This window comes from Chenopodium album, chromosome 25 (assembly GCF_948465745.1).
Source record: "Chenopodium album chromosome 25, dcCheAlbu1.1, whole genome shotgun sequence".
Taxonomy (NCBI): Eukaryota; Viridiplantae; Streptophyta; class Magnoliopsida; order Caryophyllales; family Amaranthaceae; genus Chenopodium; species Chenopodium album.
In genome coordinates this window covers 3,095,644-3,118,679 of record NC_137858.1, presented here as the reverse complement: position 1 = coordinate 3,118,679, position 23,036 = coordinate 3,095,644, and the positions used below count along the sequence as shown (strand labels likewise).

At 34.7% G+C, this 23,036-nt stretch overlaps 2 protein-coding genes across 3 annotated transcripts; both read left to right on the top strand.

Annotated features, from left to right (window-relative positions):
- Positions 1-5,540: 5,540 nt before the first annotated feature.
- LOC145613212 (histone-lysine N-methyltransferase ATX3-like) lies at positions 5,541-18,518 on the top strand. Of its 2 annotated transcripts, XM_081668273.1 has the most exons (23): positions 5,541-6,985; positions 7,122-7,177; positions 7,574-7,772; positions 8,266-8,379; positions 8,516-8,584; positions 8,704-8,772; positions 8,869-8,963; positions 9,163-9,237; positions 9,345-9,480; positions 10,064-10,136; positions 10,271-10,370; positions 10,469-10,593; positions 12,025-12,170; positions 12,415-12,519; positions 13,610-13,674; positions 14,827-15,046; positions 15,209-15,295; positions 15,439-15,495; positions 15,570-15,659; positions 16,589-16,675; positions 17,326-17,400; positions 17,826-17,926; positions 18,052-18,518. In XM_081668273.1, the coding sequence occupies exons 1-23, from the start codon at positions 6,122-6,124 to the stop codon at positions 18,140-18,142; spliced, it is 3,099 nt and encodes a 1,032-aa protein (XP_081524399.1). In that variant the 5' UTR covers positions 5,541-6,121; the 3' UTR covers positions 18,143-18,518. The 2 variants fall into 2 exon arrangements, 1 of the variants encoding a protein (XP_081524399.1); XR_014106892.1 differs by lacking the exons at positions 17,826-17,926; positions 18,052-18,518 and having other exon boundaries at positions 15,577-15,659.
- Positions 18,519-19,393: 875 nt separating this feature from the next.
- On the top strand, positions 19,394-22,382 carry LOC145615592 (putative F-box protein At3g61730). Its single transcript, XM_081670665.1, has 8 exons — positions 19,394-19,485; positions 20,757-20,956; positions 21,062-21,106; positions 21,306-21,473; positions 21,562-21,609; positions 21,712-21,882; positions 22,060-22,167; positions 22,300-22,382. The coding sequence occupies exons 1-8, from the start codon at positions 19,394-19,396 to the stop codon at positions 22,380-22,382; spliced, it is 915 nt and encodes a 304-aa protein (XP_081526791.1).
- Positions 22,383-23,036: the final 654 nt, after the last annotated feature.

Genomic DNA, 23,036 nt, shown 5'->3' with positions numbered 1-23,036 from the left:
AAAGTTATACAGTAGTAGAAAGAACAAAAAGAATCAGAGAGAGTATCCGAGATCATACACACTTTTCGGTTTATATCGGGTACATTAATATTTTTAGCAGAATACTTGGAATTAAGTACAAGTTTTAGACATTTATGGGAATGAGTATATATACGTCCGCTAAATTCGGACCACACATCCGATAGCAGTATGAATGGGTGTACTTTAGGCGTTAGTAGTGCTGCAATTGGTGACAAAATGACAATACAAATTCCAATAGAAATCATCACATATATAATAAAACTGCCATTTGTATAATTTCTGTCATTGATTTAAAGACAACCATGCTCCATATATAGGACCATAGTTCATATGATAATAATAAAAAATAAATAATATGTCGTGGTGATATACTAACAATATTATTTGTATAAAATACTGTGATGATAAATTAATCTGAAAAAATGTGTTTATTATAGAGTGTGCACAATCAAAAAACTTGTGTATTGATTGGACTTATATTATCATTATTGTGGCAAATGTTGTTCAAGTAATTTATACAAGACAAAAAATGAAGAGGAAAAAATATACTACTATACAGCCCTACACCTCAAGTTTTAGGGCCCTCAGTATCCTCTTCAAGGGTCTAGAACATCACCAACAAAAAGACACCTAAAAGGTAAACAATAACGGCTTGTTTGGTAAAAGATAAAGGTTTCAACGTTAATTAATTTGGGTGTAATTGTATACGGGTTTTCATGGTCATGAAACTTCCAACCCTAAGTACAGATTAATATGTACTCCAAATTCTTTAATCTTCTTTACACAGCTCCATTACTACTTATTGTCTCTCTAGAATCAAAGACAATATTGAGTAATGTTATTACGGTAGTACAAAATACTTCGTATGTAGTTAACAGTGACTACAAAAAAATTGTAGCCATTTCGATAGATCAAATTTCAACCATTTATATTTAAATAATCTGGATTGTAGCTTGGGATGACTTTTTACTTGATAAAAATTAACTTTGACAATAAAAAAAATTAAAAACCTCTCAAGTTGGTTTCAAGTTAATAGCTGAAACCAACAAGGAAATTTATAATCTTTTGTAACTTTATTAATCAAAGTTAATTTCTGAATGAAGACATCCTAAACAACAGCCTAAATTATCATTATAAATGGCTGAGATTTAATCTATTACAATGACTACAACTATTTTGTAGCCACTAATAATCTTCCATAATAAACATTAATTAGTACCGCCTACAGCCTTTTAATGGATTGTATCTTATTAGTGTGTTTATTAGTATCTATAAAAATATATATACCACAAGTATATGTTTTTCCTATCTAACTTATACTGAAGTAGAAAGGGCAAAATGATATTAGACTTGTACTATTGAACATGGCATGGTCATAAATCTTCAACAAGTTAGCTTACCAAAGTATCAATATTATACTTCAGTAATCTAGCATGATGAAAATTAAATAGATGACCTAACCTTCCCTGGTACACGTATAATTAAAATAATCACAATGTTTTCTTCTCGACTTCACAAGAGGCCTCCAAAAACTATTAGCCACAGAATTTTAAGTGAGTTTGTGTTAATAGCACTGGGTCCATCATCAGGCTCAGCTAGTTGATAAATCAGTCCAAGCCAAGGTTCCAACCGGCAACCCCCTCACTCCCCTAGCCTGACCCAGTAATAAACCTTACCAAGCCCACTGGCCAGAGGCCAATTTCACATGAAAGCAGTATTTGTACTAAGAAAGAAGCCTAGGAAAAAATAGGCTAAACACTCATATTTGCATATATAGAGCCATGTTCAACTTCTCACAATCCGCACATCAATACATGAACACCTTTTGTATAACATCTTGCAAATACCTAAGGCCTCTATTCATGCAATTCAATGATATTCAAACATCAAACACTAAAAAAACTCGAGAACTTACTCTAAGGCCTCTGCTGTGATGCATTCAATAGCCATAGGAGCAATTTACAGTGTCTTCAAACTCAATATAGTAGAAGAGTGCTGTTCCAGGCAATAAATGATTAGAATGAAACACAAAGCAAAAAAAAAAAAAAAAAAAAGGCAATAGCACCTTCTAATAGGTCAAGGAAACCAGTAACACAGTCTCAAAAAAACCAATGGATCAAATTTCAGTACTAGTGCATCAGAAATTCATCACGAAGCCAGAAGTAACACAAAGGCTTGGCTTCAATGGGTTACAACACTACAACACTATCCTGAAACCCTCCAAAACGCAGTAACAATATAACATAGCCTATGACTTCTAATTATTCATTGACCTGTCTAGGGAAGGCTTAGCTAAAAAGGTCTGCAATCATTAATCAATGCCCGAAAGAATGGGAATATCAAGCCAAATCGACCAATGTAACCTTGGTGTGTGTAAGTGTGTATGCAGCGAGAGGGAGGGGGAGGGGGGGGGGGGGTAAAAGTGCATGATTTCAGCTATATTTTTTTAAAAAAGGGAAATATAATCCTATTCCTTCCGTCCCTTAATACAAAGCCTCTTTCTCTTTATCGTGTGAGTGATAAATGCTAGAAAGAGGCTTTGTATTAAGGGACGGAGGGAGTACTTAAAAAAAAACTTGTGGCCATTACCTCGAAACATGAGCATAGCAGGGAAGGATCAGATCGAAGTTTTGTGATCAAGTGCAGGACATAGAGCAGGGTATAATGTAGTGAGAAGTCTAGACTATCATTCAATTATAGAATGCAGCCCACGCCTTTAAATTCATCTCAAAATTCCAATTGATGTAGAAGAGGTTGCGAATGTCACAATGCAACTCATACAAGGACAGGGGCCCTCTTCAAATTAAGTAACACCCTAGACAATATATCCTGCTCAGACCTTTTACATATTACCATCATATCCATTCCCCTTTCTTCAACTTTTAGATGACCAACAATACACCAAGCAAAATTAAGAATGTGAGAAAGATGAAAAGAATCTAGAAAACTAACTGCCTATTTTGAGGAAGAATAATTTGACAAATGACCGAACATAATTTCTTGACATTCTTGTAACACAAGCCTTGGATGCTGAAACTCGACCGCAAGAAACTGATGCGGCTGATGCCAGATGAATATTATAAGCATATGAAACAACTAGGAATCAAAAATGTAAGACACATGATATTAAGCTATATACTTTGACAAAGAATTAGTTAAAACTTAAAATCACAATGCTAGACTAGAGCTAGATTTATCACTCAATACTAATCTACACTAACAACAGAAGATAAGATTGCATTACTAATTAAAATTAAAATTCATACGAAAATAAGGGGCAGCTCTGTGTTAATTTCCAACAAAAACAAATTAAAAAACAAACCAGCACAAAAATAACATTAAAAAATACAGTATATTTAACAAAAAAAACCGGAATAAATTAACTCAAAACCAAAATTAATGACCAGCAAACTATTCCCTCTGTCCCTAAATTATTTAGGGACGAAACGAGTATATAATTACGAAGCGTAGATTATCTTTCTCACCGTGCAGGTGTGTCGAAGAAGTGAGAATTGAAGTGTCGATAAATTAACCAAATTTCGGAAAACTGACAGATTATACGACTAATCCACAGTTTTAGACCTAGTTGAAGACGGCGGCGTCGCGTGGTAAAATTCCGGTATGTCTAATTGAAAAGGCCCATAATCTTTAGTTGTAGTTTACTTATACAGTAATTGGTAAGCGTAAAGCCTTACGGTTTTGTGGCCCAACAAACATACTTCCCTCGTTTATATTTAGGGTGTAATCTATTCGCCCAATTTTTACTTATTTGAACTTAACTTAGGGCCTGTTCATACTTCCTCCGTTCTTTTTTACTTGACCCGCTTTGACTTTTACACTATTCATCACCCCTTCCTTTGACCGTCGTTTGTGAATAATATGTAAGGAAAAACATATTCATGTAAGATCTTTTTGAATTCGTCTCAATAAGTACTATCATAATATGTAAATTTTATAATTTTTACTTATGGAGAATTAAATTTAATGTTCGTTAAAGTTTTGCATTGGCAAGCGTGATAAAAGAAACAGGTCAAGTAAAAAAGAACAGAGGAAGTATTTACTTAATTTCAGTTCAGTTCAGCTCCAATCAGTTCAGTTCCAATCAGTTCAGTTCAGCTCTTAATTTTCCTCTCACATAAAATATTCATTTCAGCTCAATTATGTTCAGTTCAGTTCCAATCAGTTCAGCTCCAATTAGTTCAGTTCAGTAAATATGAACAGGCCCTTAATTTACCTGAACTTATATTAACTAATTTAAATTTATTAAATTTTTTTAGTTGTAATTTGAACTTTGGGAAACTCTTATCATAATTTTTTTTTCCTTTTTTTTCTGAACTGAACTTAATTGAATTTATTTATCTAAATTGAACTAATCTGAATTTAATTTATCTGAACTTTTTAAACCTGAAATAAGTGAAAATAAGGTGAACTGAACAAACCCTTAATTGACACGTTCATTTTAGGTACATATATTAAGGAGCGGAAGGAGAATAAGAGATAATAATAAAGCAAGTAGGGTACACTAAAAAAACAATGTATTAAACTTACCCGAAAAGAAAACGTGTCAACTAAAAATAAATTTGCTAAAAAAGAATACGTGTTGACATAAAAAAAAAAAAAAAAAAAGAGGTTAGCATATCTTAAATTTCTCATCAGATAATATTCACTTGATTTTCAATTATCTTAATTTATTTTATTATATCATACAAGTGATGCAACCTATACAATTATACGGTGCTTTTGCATAGTGTAAAAGTATTTAAAACACATTATTTAAAGTGAAAAGAAGATAACTTACCTAAGTAGCAAGCTGATAGAAGTGTTTAGTAAATATCTTATTAATGCAATATTAGCTATTTTGACCAATATCAGTTGATTGACTATTACAATAAATTAATTTGAAACCGAGAGGGGAGCTCTAACCACTTGAGATCTCCCTCACTCTCTAAATATGTCAATATTGATATTGTTCGTTTTGCATACTCAAATAGTTTTAAGCATTAAGCTATTTATACAATAAGTTGAACAAATCAATTATAGCATAAGATATCTCACCCAATATATATATATATATATATATATATATATATATATATATATATATATATATATATATATATATATGTATAGAAATCAACTTATAAGATCAAATTTAGTTTTTCACCAAATAATACAGATTTTTTTTTTTTTTTTTTTTTTTTTGTTGAAACAAAATAAGACGGTATTTAAAACAGATAAGTTTTACAAAAAAAAAAAAAAAAAAAAAAAAAGGGACACAATAAGCCCAAGCCTTGAATTGAATTGAAGCCCCCAAAGATCCCAAAACTTGGTCGATCAAGCCAACCCATGTGAAAAAGCAGGCAACCCCACTACCCAGTACCCACCCACCAACCCACCCGAATACCAATTTTCAGATCCGATCCACAAAATTTTCGAGTTTCGAAATTCATATTTCCTCCCACTCTATATATTTTGGAGCCAAACAGCCCCTAAAACCCTCGCGCCCCAATTATCCTAATTACTCGTATTAAAAACCTTATTAATTCCTAAATTAACCAATTCGTATAAAACCTCCTAAATAAAATACAACTCTCGTTTGTTTCTCCTGCTTCCCATTTTATCCGCCTCAACCACTCAGATCTTTCTCCTCTCTCTCTCTTTCTTTCTTTCCCTGTTTTTCTTTCACACTTTTCTTTCTCTCTCCTCCAATTCACTTTTCCGGTATCCCAATTCATCCCCAATTTCTACAATTTCATACTTTGAATTTGATTTACTTCGTTTCGTAATCATTAATTTAATAATTTTATCTAATTTTCCCCCTAATTTCTTCATTATCCGATTTTATTGGAAAGTTTCAGAATTTAATTGCATGTTTTTGGTTAGTTATTGTGGTTTGATTTGGAGATTTTAATTAGGGTTTCTTTTTGGAATTAAACGTTTTTCCTGCAGTATTTGAGCAATTGGAAAAGTGTGGATTGTTGTTGAAGAAATTGTTGATAATATTAACGAATTTGGGATTCTCCGAGGTTTTTGGTGGGAGAAATTAGGGTTTTGGAGTTGAATCATTGTTTAATTTGAGTTAGATGAGTTTTGAGGAGAGATGATTGTTAAACAGCTCTCAAATTCGGAAATGCCAGATCTGAAACGATGTGATTATGATCATTCTGCAGTTGTAGAAGATGATTATAGCGTTTCTGTGCCTCCTAAGAAGCGAAAAATTGCTGCACATTGTTATTCTTCGAATAATGGGGTAGCTCAGTTTGAGAATGATGCACCAATGAGCTCATCTTTTACCGAGGGTTCATCACTTGGTGAAGAAACTGAGTCTGATTCAAGGTATAGCAAAGTGTACACTCGAAAAACGTCGAGGGGGCGAGTTCCGGTATTGCCTTCGAGGTTTAATGACTCTGTTGTTGGATCAAAGAAGGATAGTAAGTCTAAATTTGCTGATATTGAGTCAGGTTTGCACGAAATTTATTTGAAAAGACGAGATAATAAGAAGAATAAACTCGAAAGCTCGAATTTCGGTACATATATGGTTAAAAAAGAGTTCAAAGAGGAGAAATTAAACTTGCCAAGTTATAAGTATCATCCCTATTGCCAGGATACTGAAGAAGATGGGATGATGGATGATTTTGTGTATAGTAAACCTTCAATAAATATGTGGAATTCGTCTTCATTTGTATCGAATAATGAGTATATGCCCGTGGCTCGACCTCTTTCGAGTGAGAAGGGTGCAGGGAGAGGGTCGAGGGTGAAGTCGAAACAGAAGAAAGTGGCCTATGGACCTGAGGACTTTGCTTTGGGTGATATAGTGTGGGCAAAATCAGGGAAGAGGTATCCTGCCTGGCCTGCTATTGTAATTGATCCAATGTTGCAAGCACCGGAGGCGGTTTTGAGTTCGTGTATTCCTGGTGCTACTTGTGTCATGTACTTTGGTTATTCCAAGAATGGGAAACAAAGGGTGAGCTTCTTCTCTACCTTATAAGAGAACTGAAATATGCATTTCTGTAGTTTTTTGTATTTTGAATTATTGCATAGCTGAATGATTGCATATCTTTCTAAACTCTTGTTTGATGTTGATTGTTGGTGATGAGCAGGATTATTCATGGGTTAAAGGAGGAATGATCTTCCCATTTATCGATTATCTAGACAAGTAAGCTTTTATCGTTGACCTTGTTCATCGTTGATACTTAATGTGCCATGTTTATTGGACTGTTTGGGTTCAACTGATTGCTATCCTGAGAAGATGGCTGTTTTTTCATAAATTCATGATACAAGTTGTATGTTGTGTTATATGTTCAGTGGTAGGGCACATTGGCTTAGTGTGTAGTCACAAACCCAACTTTGTGTGCATCAATTTGCATTTGATCTGTTTAGAGGTTATTATAAATTTTAAATGACTTTGGAAGGTGGTAAATGTTTAAGTTACACAATGATTATAATGGCATTAATTTAAGGATATTGAAGACTTTTATTTGACTTGAACAGTCAATTTCCATTGCCGTATGACTCAACAAGATTCACTGTGATTTTTATGGTATCTATCCAGATTTCAGGGGCAAACTGATTTGCATAAGTGCAAGCCAAGTGATTTCAGAATGGCCATTGAGGAGGCCCTTTTAGCCGAGCAAGGGTTTACAGACGAGCAGTTAGGAATGGTAAAACCATCTCTTTATGATGTCAATCTTCAGGGCTTTCATGAGACTACTGGTTCTAACCAGTTGCAAGAATGCCTTTCTGAATACCAGGCATGTTCTTCTCAACACCCTCTTTTGCTCAATTTTGAAATAAGGTTTAGTTTTGAGGAAGAGTGAATGTTGATGTGGTTGTTTATGTAGCACTTGGTTATATTTTGCATTCCGACAAGTCTTTGCTTCCAAGTTATTCGTGAAATACTAAAACGCTCATCCTAAAGTATAAGTTCCATGAAATTTGTGCAGAGTACTTGTTAATATGTCTGTTGACAGCTAGTGTAAAATTTGTACAGGCTGCATGCATGCAAAGCTGTCAAGGATCATGCCCATTTTTATTTGTTGAATCCTATTTTGCTTATATTTTCCATATTAATACATGAAAATTTGTAAGTTGGATGTGTTCTCGTGTCTTCTAATCACCTTTTTCCTAATGAAAGAGAAGCGTTTGATGCTCATGATTTTTTTTTTGCACCCTTGCTTAACATAGCGGTTATGCTTTCCCTTTTATTTTTGTTTTTAAAAATTTTTTTACAAAATTTTTGTTCAGGATATTCATGACAAGAAGAGAGATACGCGCCCTTGCAGTGGATGTGGGTTGGTTCTTTCGTACAAATCCTTTGCCTCTCATGAAGGGCGGCCGTTGTGTAAACATTGTATCAAGGTTTAATTTTGGAACTGGGCCTTTTTGCTTCATTGAAAATGTTATATTTATTAAAGATTGTTATTTTTATGCTGTTAAATATCAAAGCCTGTAATTGATTTCATAATGAGCGAGCTAAAATACCCTTATGGTGCAGTTACTAAAGTCAAAGCAGTATTGTGGTGTGTGCAAGAAAATCTGGCACCACTCTGATGGTGGAAGCTGGGTGAGGCTCTGCAATTCTGATTAGATACATGATTCTTGCCTCACCCCCCCCCCCCCCCCCCCCCCCCCCCCCCCGATTAGATGCAATTGATATGGCACTAAGCTTTGTTTCTCGCATAGGTTTGCTGTGATGGCTGTGATGTTTGGGTGCATGCTGAGTGTGCTGAAATCTGTGGCAAAAATCTCAAGGTTGGTTCCCTCTTTGTTTTTGATGTATTGACAAGACCTGGTGCTTGTAAAGACTGTTCTTAGAGGATATATTTGTACATTTTGTTTCTATCGAAGGATTTGGAAGATGCTGAATACTACTGCCCTGATTGCAAGCCAAAGTTTGCATTTGAGCCATCATACTCCGTAGCTCTACCTGAAGTCAAGCCAAAGTATGTGTTTACTTCTGTTTGTTGTTACTGTTATTTTTACTTTCATTGTTATCATCATTATTAATTAATGTTGTTATAATAAATTTATTATAGGTTTATAGTAAATACTTTTATTATTAGTATTGTTGTTGTTTCTGGAATTTATACAACCTATTTTGAGGTCAAGCAATTTAGTAAGAGTTACTATTGTATGATACAGACAACCTGTGCCATCTGATGAGGTAACTGTTGTGTGCAATGGTATGGAAGCATCATATATCCCAAGCCTTCACTTGTAAGTCCTGAAGGTTACAAAAATTATATATTATGCTCTTTTAAATTCTTTTTTTACATTTTGCAAACAATCTGTGATTAATTTGATTACCTGTGCTCTTTTTTTAGGGTTGTGTGTAAGTGTGGTAAATGTGGGACAAGGAAGCAGTCATTAAGTGAATGGGAAAAGCACACTGGTTGTAGAGCCAAGAAATGGAAGCATAGCGTCAAAGTCAAAGGCTCAATGATCCCCTTGCATCAGTGGGTAAGGCAGTCCTTTCTGCTTTAATTTCAATATGTCAAAAGAACATTATGATTATATTGGATTTAGCTAGCATAGTCGTGTCATGCAATCAGTATCACTTGCCTCTGTGTTTTAATTTTATTATATGTCTATTCATTATTAAATTTGCGCTATCTCTAGCTTTAGACCTTGCTTTGGATTTCCTTTGATGTGTTACCAATTTACTGACCTTTGTATGTGTGTAATTTGTTTCTGCACCTTCAAGTATTATCTTGTATAATCTTCCTAGTTAGAGCAGTTGTCAAATCATACCGTTTCTATTCAGATATCGCTATGTTAGTGGGGGAGAATATGTTGAATGTATGCCGTACTTTTATTCTGTTTGAGGCAAGTTTTCAGGATTTTATCTTTCTCATTGTACATTTTTATCCTTAAAATTGTGTGTGCATGCGGTAAGGCTGTGGCCTGTGGCATTAGCATTTCTTTGCGTTTTTACTGAAGAACCATTAAAGATGCTGTATTAGCAGAGGGTTATCGTTTCTTCAAAGGGTCATCACCTGTTTAAGGTTGAACTGCAGTAACACTGGTACCTTTTCTTTCCCAGCTCACAGATTCTGGAGCAAGTGTGTGTGATAATCAGAAGCTGGATCGGTCAAAGCTTTTTGGCTTGTTGAAAGGTCAGGCTCTTACTTTGACTAGGAATTTTTTTTAACAAACATATGCATTGATATCATATTACGGCATTTTGCCTCATTGCTTCTATGGCCCTATCTGCTCTTCAATGAGGCTTATGTGCTGTTCTTTTGCCTAGAAATTTATGAACCAGTATATGCGAAATGGACAACCGAACGATGTGCTGTATGTCGCTGGGTTGAAGACTGGGACTACAATAAAATAATTATTTGCAACAGGTGGGTGTTTTATTTATATCCTACACTGGTTACATATGATCTTGCCGCTCAATTTCCTGTTTACCTATTAAAATGTAATATTTCCCACTGTTGGTCAGGTGTCAAATAGCTGTTCATCAAGAATGCTATGGAGCCAGAAATGTTCAAGATTTCACATCTTGGGTCTGCAGAGCTTGTGAACTTCCTGATGTGAAGAGGGAGTGTTGCCTTTGTCCTGTTAAAGGTATGCATTTTTTATTTATGGATAAGGCAAGGAAGAACGAAGAAGTATCTGGCTCATGAATGTTAAGATGGGGAAATCTTTTTAATTATACTTAGTTAGCGATATAGATGTGAAAACCAATATACAGGTTTTTGGAGGGATAAGGAAGGAGTTTCCTATCATGATTGGTTTAAATTATGGATCTGCATCTAGTCCTTAAATTCCTTTTTTATTCCAAAAATATTAGATGAATTAACTTGGTCAAACCAAGCCGAGATACTAGATTGTATGTTGTTTGCAGATGATATTATATTGAGATATTGATTGTCCCAGTGGACGAATTTACAGGTGGGGTTAATTAGAGCATTGGAGGCAAAACTAAGAATTTTGAGGGCTTAGTTTAAGTCAGAACAAAGCTAACTACATTCATGGGGTGCTTGTTTAGTACAAAGACAAAGTCAAACGAGGATGTAGGAACATTGGTGGTAAGGAGTTGGCTAATTATAAGTGTTTAATCACCTTGGATTGATTGTACAAAGGTAGGGTGACGTGTAATTATAAGTGTGGCTCAGGTGCTGTTGCTGGGGACAAGAACTAGGGTGATGTGTGATTTTAAGTCAAAAGGGAAAATTGTATATGGAAATTATAAGACCAGCATCGCTGTATAGAACATATTGTTGGACATTTAGGATGGATTATATTAGAAAGATGAGTGTAGCAAAGATGCATATGATGAGATGGTAGTGTGTGAACACCTTAAGAAGTAGAATAGGAATGAAGGTATTCGTTTAAAGGTTGGAGACTTAGAGTTGGGAATAAAGAAAAGGGAAACTGGTTGCATTTTTTAGGGCTTGTGAGATGTAGACTAGAAGACACACCATTGGAGATATAATCTTGGTTCATTTAGCAGACCTCATTGGCTACCTTAATAAATTCCTTTTTTTTTTTTTTTTTTTTTTTTTTCTTTTAACACTTGGGGCAATATTTTGTAGGTTTTCTTATGTGGTCCTTGTGTAGATGCACATTCTGTGGTCTAGATGGAGGATATATGTGTAACAGGGATTAATGCTTTGTTAATTCCTTCCTTTTATACCTTATAAAATTTGGAGGAAGTCACAACTTGAATTTAAGTTCTGGTCTTGAACTCTTGATAAAAGAAGTATTATAGACTGGCTAACTCATCAAAAATGGCTCAGTTAGCTATCCTAGCTACCCTTATACATACATTTATTATATAAAAAGAAATATTTTTGTTATTAGCAGTATGGATAATATTAATAATGTTTTTTGTAGTCAAGAAGATTTCTTATAAAATTTTCTCTTTCATCTTATTATATATGTGGATCCAATGTGTGTTTGTCCTGCTTTTCAATGTTGTATGTGTGTTATTAAATTATTAATTGTTGCAGAGCCTTGACACTTTAACCCCTTTTTTGGCTTTCTTTTCTATAGGAGGTGCTCTGAAGCCTACTGAAATCGACACATTATGGGTTCATGTCACATGTGCTTGGTTTCAACCTGAAGTTGCTTTCCTAGATGATGAAAATATGGAACCAGCAATGGGGATTCTGAGGCTTCCTACAAATTCATTTATGAAGGTATTATTTTCTCCTATTTTTTTCCCTTAATCTTCTATTATTTTTAATTTATTATATATTGATTTTATGTTTTATTCAAATGATAGATATGTGTATCTAAACGCTATTTATGTTTTGGCTTGAGGCTTTATTTATTTATTTTTTTTAATTTTGTTTTTTTTTGGTTAATTGTAATAGGCAATATTGTAGATTGTAGATTGGTGAATTGTATGTGTCTAACTACATGTCTTTTGGTTGTTGGCAGAAATGCGTAATATGTAAGCAGATACATGGATCTTGCATTCAGTGTTGCAAATGTGCTACCTATTATCACGCAACATGTGCAGCAAGAGCAGGATATTGCATGGAAGTAAGTTTATATCTGTTTATTTTATGTTTGGTGAGTGTACTAAAATTTGTGGACTGAATCTATTAATTGATTCGGAAAAGGGAACTGATGAATTGAATGATGTTTGAGTTTTTCTCCTACCAGTCCCTGGAGCACCAAGCACCACATTCATAAATGGAGGCTGCTGAAATTTGCAAATTTATGTTATTGACAGGATTTTTTTGCAAATCAGTGATTGCATGTTGACTTTTGTGTTTCCTTAGAGATATAGTTCTCATAGTATTAGTTGTTTTGGAAGAACATATTTCAGTTAATATTTTTAAAGTCTTAACTGACAGAATTCTTTGATTGCTTCTTGTTGAAAGTTAAAATTGTCTTAGGACCCCTTGATGTTCATTGCTCAAATTGTTTTCCTTGTGTTGAGAATTTTTCTAAGCCTTTCTGTAGGCTACATGCTTATGGGGCATATTGCTCAAATTGTTTTCCTTGTGTTGAGATTTTTTACCCTTCCTGAAGGCTCCATGCTCATGGAACATCTACTGTCATGTGACCCGAAATGGGTTTTATCCCTCCCTTTACCCTATATATATTTGGTTTCCTTAATATCTGTTCCACTCGTCCTTATTCTCTTTTTGATTTAATATAATAAGGAAATTTGTTCCTAACTGAATTTTCATTTAAATTCTCTCATCATGACATCAATTTCTTTCTTATTCCCACTAGAACACCCTACCAAGTCTTACCTGCATTTACTTAGAATTATTTTCATTTTTCTAAGACAGCAATGAAGTATAAGATACTTGTACTTTTTATATTAGGGAGCAAGGATGTGTGTTTTTGTGATGATGGTAGCTTATTTTGAGCTTGTTGACTTCTTGTGCAATGCTGAGTCTTGTATACTTTGCTCTGCTTATCATCTATTTTGGTGGCAAGCAGCTATCTGCTGTATAGCAGAGTTTCTGTGCCAAATAATTGGTTAGGCTTATATAGTTATGAACTAATTTATGAAGTTTCATTGTGTGTCTTGTACCCTAGACTGTTTTTAGTCTGTGTATAGTGGATCAGACTCAAACAGCTTACTCCTTTGCATCCCTATGAATTTGTCTTGCAGTTACACTGTATGGAGAAGAAGGGAGTACAAGTAACAAGAAAGGCATCATACTGTGCTTTTCATAGGTAACATATGTGCTTTTTCTCTCTGCCTTTTCATCAATTTAGCTAAATTAAATGATTCCTTGTATCCTATGTCACGCTGTCACCTCTAGCATGTTGGTTGTATATTTCTTTCTAGATTTCCTGGGGAATGAAGTTGGGTTTTTAGTCTTGATGAACAGTTGCCAGGTAACAAATAATATAATTTGTTTTCTGTATTTTTAAAGGGGAGGGTTGAATGGTATTTAGGTTTTTAAGTAATTGATAATGTTCAAATCACAAGCAATTGTCTTGTTTACTGTTGATATGTCATTTTTTAATAGTTGGGGTTGCTAGCTGTCGCTTACCATTGATATGCTCCTCTATTACCGCGAGTATATGTTATATCCGTTCATTCTGGCCAATCATTCTTAACCCAAATAACTAAACAGGCCAGTAATTCTGTTCTATTTTATTAAATATCTATTGTAGGATACAGTGGGCGATATGTTCGCATCATTGTTATATGGCATTTGGAGAAGTTTGAGGGTGCTTTTGCTCTCTTTGGCTAATTTGGGACTCCTTTTCAGTTTTTCTGTCTCTAGTCTCTGCTTGAATCTATTGCCTGATGGTTTACTGGGGATTCTTTTTCCGTTTTTCTGTCTCAACTTAGTGGGTGAAGTATTTTGTTTGTGGAGGGTGTTGGTAAATAGTGTTATAGCAAGCATACCGTCCTCTGCTGACTTGCAAAAAGGTTACAAGATCAAATGAGTGTCATAGAGCATAGCATTTTCTATCTTCTCAGAGTCTAGCTTGGATCTACATACATTTTAGGTACTTGGAGTCTGTTTGAAAATTTGAAATGTGAATAAAAAGGTTTCATGGTGCTATACTGATATAAAATATTTTTGGATTGTTTGAAGTTTTTATTTGCATATAGTATTAATTTTGTCCTTTCAGGGTTGCCTTCTCTCTCTTTGTTCCTATTTATATATGTACATACAAAACATTTTACTGCCAGCAGTTGTGTCTTTGTGAAATTTTATCTTGGAAACATTCTGTATGGGATCACATGTTCCCATATGCCTCCGTCATCCTTCCCTCTCAACCCCAGTTTTTGATTATCTTAAAGTGGCTTACACCTGAAAAACTTCAATGTTATTACTGTTGTTGACTTGTTGGGTGTATCTGATTTAGGAACCCTAATCCAGATGCTGTCCTAGTTGTGCAAACACCAGAAAGGCCTTATTTTTCTTCCAGAATGTTGCTTCAAGACCAGAATCAGGGGAGAAACTTCAAAGGTTCAGGGCTCATTTCTAAAAGAGTTGAACTTCCTGACCCATTGCCTTCAAACTCAGAGCAATTTGACCCCCTGTCATCTGCAAGATGCCGGATATATTCGAGGTCCAAGAATAAGGTATTCTTGTCTTGCTTGTAGTATTTCCTGGTATATTGGTTTGTTTGTCACTGGTACAAGTATATTACTTGTGACTTTTCTACAGTACTACTGCATATGTTACAGTCACTGAGGTCACCGATGTCATTATCATATTATCATATATATATATTTTTTTTCCAGAAAGCAGGTGAAGAGCCAATATTCCATCGGTTAATGGGGCCAATTCATCATGATATAACCAAGATTGACAGTATGAATTCTTTCAAGGTAATTTTATGCTCTCTGCTGGCCCATGGTTATTGACTTATTGTACATATTTTCACTTATACTTTAGTATTGTGATTTAAGGAAATTTTTGGTTTACATAACTAGCTTGATGAAAGTCTATGTTTTCTAAATATGCTCTACAGGAGGGTAACAATTCAAAACAGTTCACTTCTTTCAAGGAGCGCCTTCGTCAATTGCAGGCAAGCTTCTCTTCTCTACCTTTTATTGCTAGCGCTTATGCTTGGATGTCTTAATAATAGTTTCAATGGAACAGAGTACAGAGAATCAGCGGATTTGTTTTGGCAAATCTGGAATTCATGGATGGGGTCTTTTTGCACGTCGGAGTATTCAAGAAGGAGAAATGGTATTGTGATAATAGTTATCATATATTCTCATGTTTACTTCTTTTTTTAGTTTTAGAACCCCTCTATTACTGTATTGTCTGGAACAATTTTGGGGAATATTGATGGATATGACTGGGACATAATTGGGCAGACCTAGACCTATGTGTGGGCTTCTTTTTATTTATATATTTTATGTTAACCAAGCTGCATAAAAAGTTTTCATCCCGAAATATAGTTACCCTCCTCAATTTGGGAATGAAGATAAATTTATGTGGAATTTAGCTGGAGGTGTTAAATGGGTCAGTTTGGTTAGGTTAGTTCAGGGGTCATGTATGGGTAATGGGTTAGGAACTGAGGATTTACGTGGTTCGGGTTGGTCAGCAGCTTAGGTCATTTTCGGGTCTATTGTCAATGAGCTTGTTATGAAAATAGATCAATTCCAATTATATTTCTTTGGATTGGGTCAGATATGGTGTTGGTGTCAAGTTCAGATAAACACAAATTGGTTATAGTATTAATAGAACTGAGTTTGGAAATGACTGGAATTAGGTAGTGCTATTTATGGAAAACAGGAGATGGAGAAAGCAATTGGGGAGCTAGTAAGAGGGGGGTTATATGAACTTTGAATACTTTGGTTGTGCTAGTTCAAAGGGGCTGGGTCATGGCCATGGCTGCTAGGCTATGGCTTTCTTCACATAAAATATTCGATTTCTGACTTGGGAGTCAATTTATCTTTTTCTTGATAAATGGCCAGACTGCCCTGGGTTCAGGCTTTGATGAACCAAATAATAGGCTGGGTCCTGAGGTGCTGGATCAGAACTTTCTGGTTGGCCTACTTTTAATTTTTATTTCTTCATACTGGAGAACTGGACTGTTGAGAAGGATTTTATGTTATTTATATAAGATGAAGTTTAAAAAGTGTTGGCTGATTGAGAAACTTGTTTTTCAGGTCCTTGAGTATCGTGGTGAACAGGTGAGGCGCAGTGTTGCTGACTTAAGAGAGGCACAATATCGCCGAAGTGGAAAAGATTGTTATGTAAGTGAAAGGCGTTTATCTGTTTTTTCTGCTCTTGTGTTTGATAAATGCCTATTGGTAACGTGTACTCAAATATTAGCCGTATCACAGTGCTTTGCACATTGTTTAAATTTTAGCTGTTTGATACATGCCTATTGGTAACGTGTACTCAAATATCAGCTGTATCACATAAGCCAATAGCATAGGGGCTGTATCTGTTGTCTTGTCCTCGGCTGTATATAGCAGATGAGCCTGTAAAGCGATACCTTTTGCTTTTAGTTCATGCAAAGATTAAGTGAATAGCAAAGAGTGCTACATGCCTTTTGCAGCACAATGTTTGTGAATTACCTGTTTTTTCACCTTTCGGGACCTCTGGTTTTGGCATTTATAAAAGGCAGAAAGCTGTGTGCTATTGAAGGGCTTAAAGAGTGACATTGCCATATAAATGGTATAGTTGTTGAATTGCCTGAATGATTCTGTTGAGTTTGTTATACTCTTTAAATTACTGGTTGCTTTGGTCTACAAATGAATATTATACCTCCTACTGTAGAATACCATGCAACATTTCTGGCCAAACATCAGTTAAAAATCAATTTCAAATTCTGTGCATTAATTTTCAATGGTATGTATGTTGTAATGGTAGGAGTAGTAATTTTCTTTTGTTTTTGCAGCTGTTTAAGATCAGTGAGGATGTAGTAATTGATGCTACAAACAAGGGAAACATTGCTCGCCTAATCAACCATTCTGTAAGTTCTTGTCTTTTATTTTTTATTTTTAATATTTTGTTGTAGTTATGCAGCTTTTCATGTTGTGATTTTTGCTGATCCATATGTTTATGGAATTGGAATATAATGTTCCTATATTTGATTTAAAGCTTGCTCACACAGTTTCAGGTATTGAATGTGATAATCTTTTGAGTAACAATAACATGCATACATTATTGAACGTGGCTCTGAATTTGAAATAAATCTGAACTGTCATTTATTGTTTGTGGCTGGCTCTACTTGAAAACACAGTCAAAACAGTTGCCAAACATATGTCCCTTTTTGTACAGAGCTGTGTGATTCTTCATGATTAGTTGATTTTCCCCTTCATCCCTATATTAGAATATTTGTATAATCATGAATTACACAGTATATTTAACCTGATGAGATCTTTTTGTTTTTCACAGTGCATGCCCAACTGCTATGCTAGGATTATGAGCGTGGGTAATCAGGAAAGCCGAATTGTGCTTATTGCCAAGATTAATGTCTCTGCTGGTGATGAGCTCACGTATGCAGTTTTTCTTGCTTTCACTTGTTTTGATTGTTTATTTTTGCCTTGTTACTTTCTACGGAGTGCTGTTTTGAGAAACTATGAGTAGAGTTTTCATTTAATAGGCTTCTTTACTTTTGCAGTTATGATTACTTGTTTGATCCTGATGAACGCGATGAGTCAAAAGTCCCTTGCCTTTGCAGAGCTCCTAACTGCCGCAAATTCATGAATTAAACACCAATATTTTTGCCATTTACAAGCTTAGAAGAAATAACAGAAGTTTTACAGGCATAGATAGAGTTAAATGAACTGACACATGTGCTAACTTATGGAAGAACCGTCACTACTAAAGTTCAAACGAAGAAGTTTGCTCCATCACCCTTCCTCTTCATCTCTTGTGACAATACCATTGTAAATTTACCAACTTGGTCCAGCTATTGCTGGTGATGATTTTGTATACGAGTTCATTCTTCGAATGTAAATATAGAATTATTATTTTTTTATAAGTAATATTCTTTTGTAATTTGCCAGACTCCTATCATATCTTGTATAAATGCAGTAATTGTACCTGAATTAATTATGCCAGCCTAGTATCATATCTAGTACAGTATAGATTTCCTTACACTCTTTTCTTTTTTTTTTTTTGGTAGTCCAAAACCATTTGATCTTAACATCAATGAATTGATGAAGTGTGAAATGTGCAAGGATAGATTGCAGTTGTACAAGGATAAATGGTTTGCACCACCAAAAAAAAAATTAAAAAAATTACAATATTACAAAGCAAACATCCACTTAGTATGTCATTCTGTAACAATCAAATCAAATATTCTCTCGTGTACTGATAAGCCAAACATTGACTGCATTGTGCTCAAGCCTTAAGGAGGCATATTTCAAATGTTGGCATAGGGACTGTATGTCACGATCGAATGCTATAGGTACAAGGACTAGTAGTCACAATGGCACGACTTGTGCGTAATGGTCGAGTCAAAGTCCATCTTAGGCATGAGGATCCAATATTTTTTTCATCGACAACGTAGAGGTGAAATTAAAAACTTTTTCCACTCTTAAAAACTATACAAATTACGCAATTTCAAGTGTTTATTTATCTATTTTTTTTTCTTTGAAACCCAATTTTGAGAGTTTTTATTTATGGTAAAACATGGATCATATCCTAATATCAAAATATGCCATCAAAATTGAGCAAAACAAAGGACAAATAAATAACTACCAAAAAAAAAAAAAAAAGAAAACAGATAGCTGAAACGCTGTCGTTTCGATATGACAGCAATGGCAAATTGGCAATGAGCTAAGGGTCCCACTTCCGTTAAAACAAATTCAAAAAATACGAGACTTCTCTCACTCCCGCGTCTTTCTGTATAAATACATAGTTCCTTCTCAAACTTTTCACAATTCAATCACACTCATTTCATTTCAAATTTTTCTCTCTCATCAAATACTGCAAATCACTCTGCAATTCTGAAAAAAATGGGGAAACGATTGAAGAGAACTCTGCCTTTCTGCTCCTGCAGCTCTCCTCGTCTCTCTTCCTTTTTCTCTCTTCGCGCTTCCTTCGCCTGGTATCTCTCTTCACAATTGCATTTCTCTGTAATAATTTCTGTAAATTTTGAGCTTCTAATTTGTAAAAATTGTTCTGATTTTCATAATTTGAAGATTGAGCTCAGATTTAGGAAAAACTGTTTAGTTTTTGCGTTGAATTTGAATAACAACGAGCTGGATTTTGCGAGGGAAAAATGAGTAGAACTCTTATAATTGCGTTTACTTGTATGATTTTTGGTGAGTCTGAGCTTGTTATTGTCGATGATTGTTCAGATTTTGATAATTTGAAGAACAAGCTCAAATCTGCTAAAATCGGAGAAGTTTACGTTAAATTTGAAAATCAGTGAGCTCGATTTACCATGAAATTGTTATTTTAGACAATCGGATTATTGTTGCGTTTTTCTGTATAATTTACTCGTAATTTTGAGCTTCTAAATCTGCAAATGAAACCTCTAATTTGAATTTGATGATTTGAAGTTTGAGCTGAAATTAGCAAAATTCAGTTGAGTTTAGCGATGAAATTTGAAAAATAGCAAGCTAAATTAACGAGCGATTTTTCATCGAATCAATTGTCAATGTCATGATTTTTACAATTTAAATTGTTTTTTCAAAATTTCAATCGATAATATCGATCTACAAAATAATGTAGTTCAATTCGTAAGAATCGTACTCTGTTCTAATTGAGAAAAATTTGAAATCGCTATCATTTACTTCAAGTTTTGTTCCAGATTTTAGTGAATTGATAATACTTAATTGTATTTGAGATTTTGAATTTCGTAGTATATCTACAGAGATTCATTTTAAGTTTATTCATATATCTGTTAAGCTAGTATGGATGCTGGCATTCTGCTTCAGAAGCTTCTGTATGTGAATATGTTAAAATTGATTGAGTCAAATTATAAATTCCAGTACAATTTTGGAGATCATAATCATATGTTGAGCTATGTAATGTTTAGTTAGGCTTAGAACTAAGCTTGATTTTACAGTGTACATAAGTTTAGTTTGAGTGATGTTATAGCGATAAGTCATGAACATTTTAATTTTCGTCATGATTTAGCTCTCACAAAGAAAATGCAGTAGTTGGAATCATTTTCTGTAATGATCTTCTCTTAAATCTTGATTATGTTTGTGGAATTGAACGGTTCAACAATTGATTTATAACATTTTATTAGCATGATTTTGTGTTAATAAACGAGGACTATTTTGTTTGAAGTTTCTGTAATATTGGACCATTATTACAAGTACAAAAGAAGTTGAAATTTCTAATAGAATTTATATTTTGTGCTTCAAGGTTTGAGGATGATGTATGGATTGAGATAGCAAAGTACTTAGATGGAAGGTCTCTGGTGATGCTTGCCACTACCTGCAAATGGTTCTACAAGACTCTATCAGAAGAATGTGTGTGGAAATTTGCCTGCTTACGCGATCTAGCAGTTCCTGATCCAGGAGACGTGTCTTTTAAGTGGAAGAAACTCTATGCATCTGCTTTTGGTGAGCAACAAATTTCTTGAACATCTGTTTGTCTTACAGTACAATGTAGCATTACAACTGTGTGTGGTGTTGAAAGCCTCTTCTCACCTTGCAATTTTCTTGCAGATGGGAGTCACTCTTACTTGTTTCGCCAGCAGGAGAAACACATAGGTATTCCTCTAAATTCCCATTAGTATGGCTCAAGTACTAAACATTGCATGTTGTAAATCTATTAGGTAGATATCTGGATCATTGAACAATGTTTCTTTCATTGATTTGGTTATAGTCCATACAGAGTTGTTAATATCCTTTTAGATTGATTGAAAGTTCGACTGCTGCTTATAATGTCTCATGTTATTGGAAAATATAGATTGGATTCGGATTGGTGCATTTTTCCTCGAATCATCAGCAGCAATTCTGACAGAGAAGCTGACTAGTCCTCCTCGGAAGATCCCTCAGAAGGAGACTCTTGAACAGATGCTGCAATCTCGTGGCTTATGTGTGCTCACCAATATCAAAACTGGAATCTGGATTGCTGGTACATCAAAATCTTTTCATGTCAAGTATATAGCTTCCTAAATTAATTTTTCCAAATGTGCTAATCCTTGGCCTTACCAATGTCCCAGATCTGCAGCTCGTATGTTGCCCAGTCTGTGACCTTAATACATGTGATGGTGAGCAACCCAAAAATGCTCCCATTGAACCAAAACTATAAAAAAAAGCTTCTAGAGAAGATATTATGGTTTGTAACTGGATTAAAATTTGGCAATTTTCAGGGACAATGCAGACGCTAGATGCAAGGCATTTTGAGCTTTTCATGAATGAGAGTTACCACGATGGAAGCTGGGATTACACACAAATCGGCACACATGAAACCAAAAAACATGTAGATGGAGCTTCTGGTGCCATATTAGACATGAAACACCTCAAAGATGCTTCCAGTGCTGGTGAGAACATGGATATATAACATGTTTCAGACAACTTTTGTTGTCCTGCATTATTATACTTATATTGAGGCATTCTTCAAAGATTAAGCAAAAGACAATAAAGCACTGCAGCATACAGTATTTCTTCAATCAGCATTTGGAATTGTTAATAATGAATTGAAGCTTGGCATCTTGCAGAGATTTTCAACGCAAAGTCATGGATCGGAAAGCAGAATGACTGGCAGCCAAAGGCTAAGCTCACTCTTCATGCTGTTGCAGTCAATACAAATCTGCAACAAAATGATGGTATTAAGTCTTTACCCTGCATGCTCATTAGATCAGTTCATTGTTTCCTTTGTTCCTGTGATTCCCTTAAATGTCTTGACTTCCTAAGCTTGAATAACTGAAACTACAACTGCTTCCTTTTCTGTTCTGCAGGAATTAATGTCAAGTTCCATGTCATGAGAGCTGGAACTGATGGCCAAATCATGGCGATAAGAGTCTCTCAGCAGCTTCTGTAAACTCCCGCTTGGCCACGACTGGAGTACCATGTACAATTCTTTTTAATGCTGCTGATCAATTTCTACTTGCAGTTTTGAGGCTAATCATCACCAGCTTTACTCACCACTCATTAGTGGTGGTTTGAAAGATCGTAGTCAATTTATCAGCTTCCATTAAGTAGCTGGGCACCAGGTTATATAATTAGTAAACTAAACAATGAAAATTATACTCATTATAGTCATACTGTAGTGCAGAAAATTTTGGATAGCAATTGAGTTGGGCCAAGCCGGTAAGGCAAGGCAGGAAAAACTGATGTGCTTTAAAACTCGAGATCACTAGAATTTTTTTATGAATGCTCGCTTCTAAGATGAAGTGGCCGAGCAATTGCTCTCCTTTCACTTGCTTGCTGCATAATACTACCATATTAGTTACATTATATAGTTTAGTTCTTCCTTGAATTTAATCAAAGTTAGATACGTCTCCTAGAGATTATAGCTTTTGGCATCAGAGTATTTGCAATCTGTTTTGAGAATTCAAAGTGCATAGACCAGGAACATTTTTGTCAATATTCTACAGTTATTAGCTACTGAATTATTTAAGAAAGTCTGACCTTATATTTGTTTATAAGCTGCCTTCTAATTGTATCGCTTTCTATTTTTTCGATGTCCTTTCAT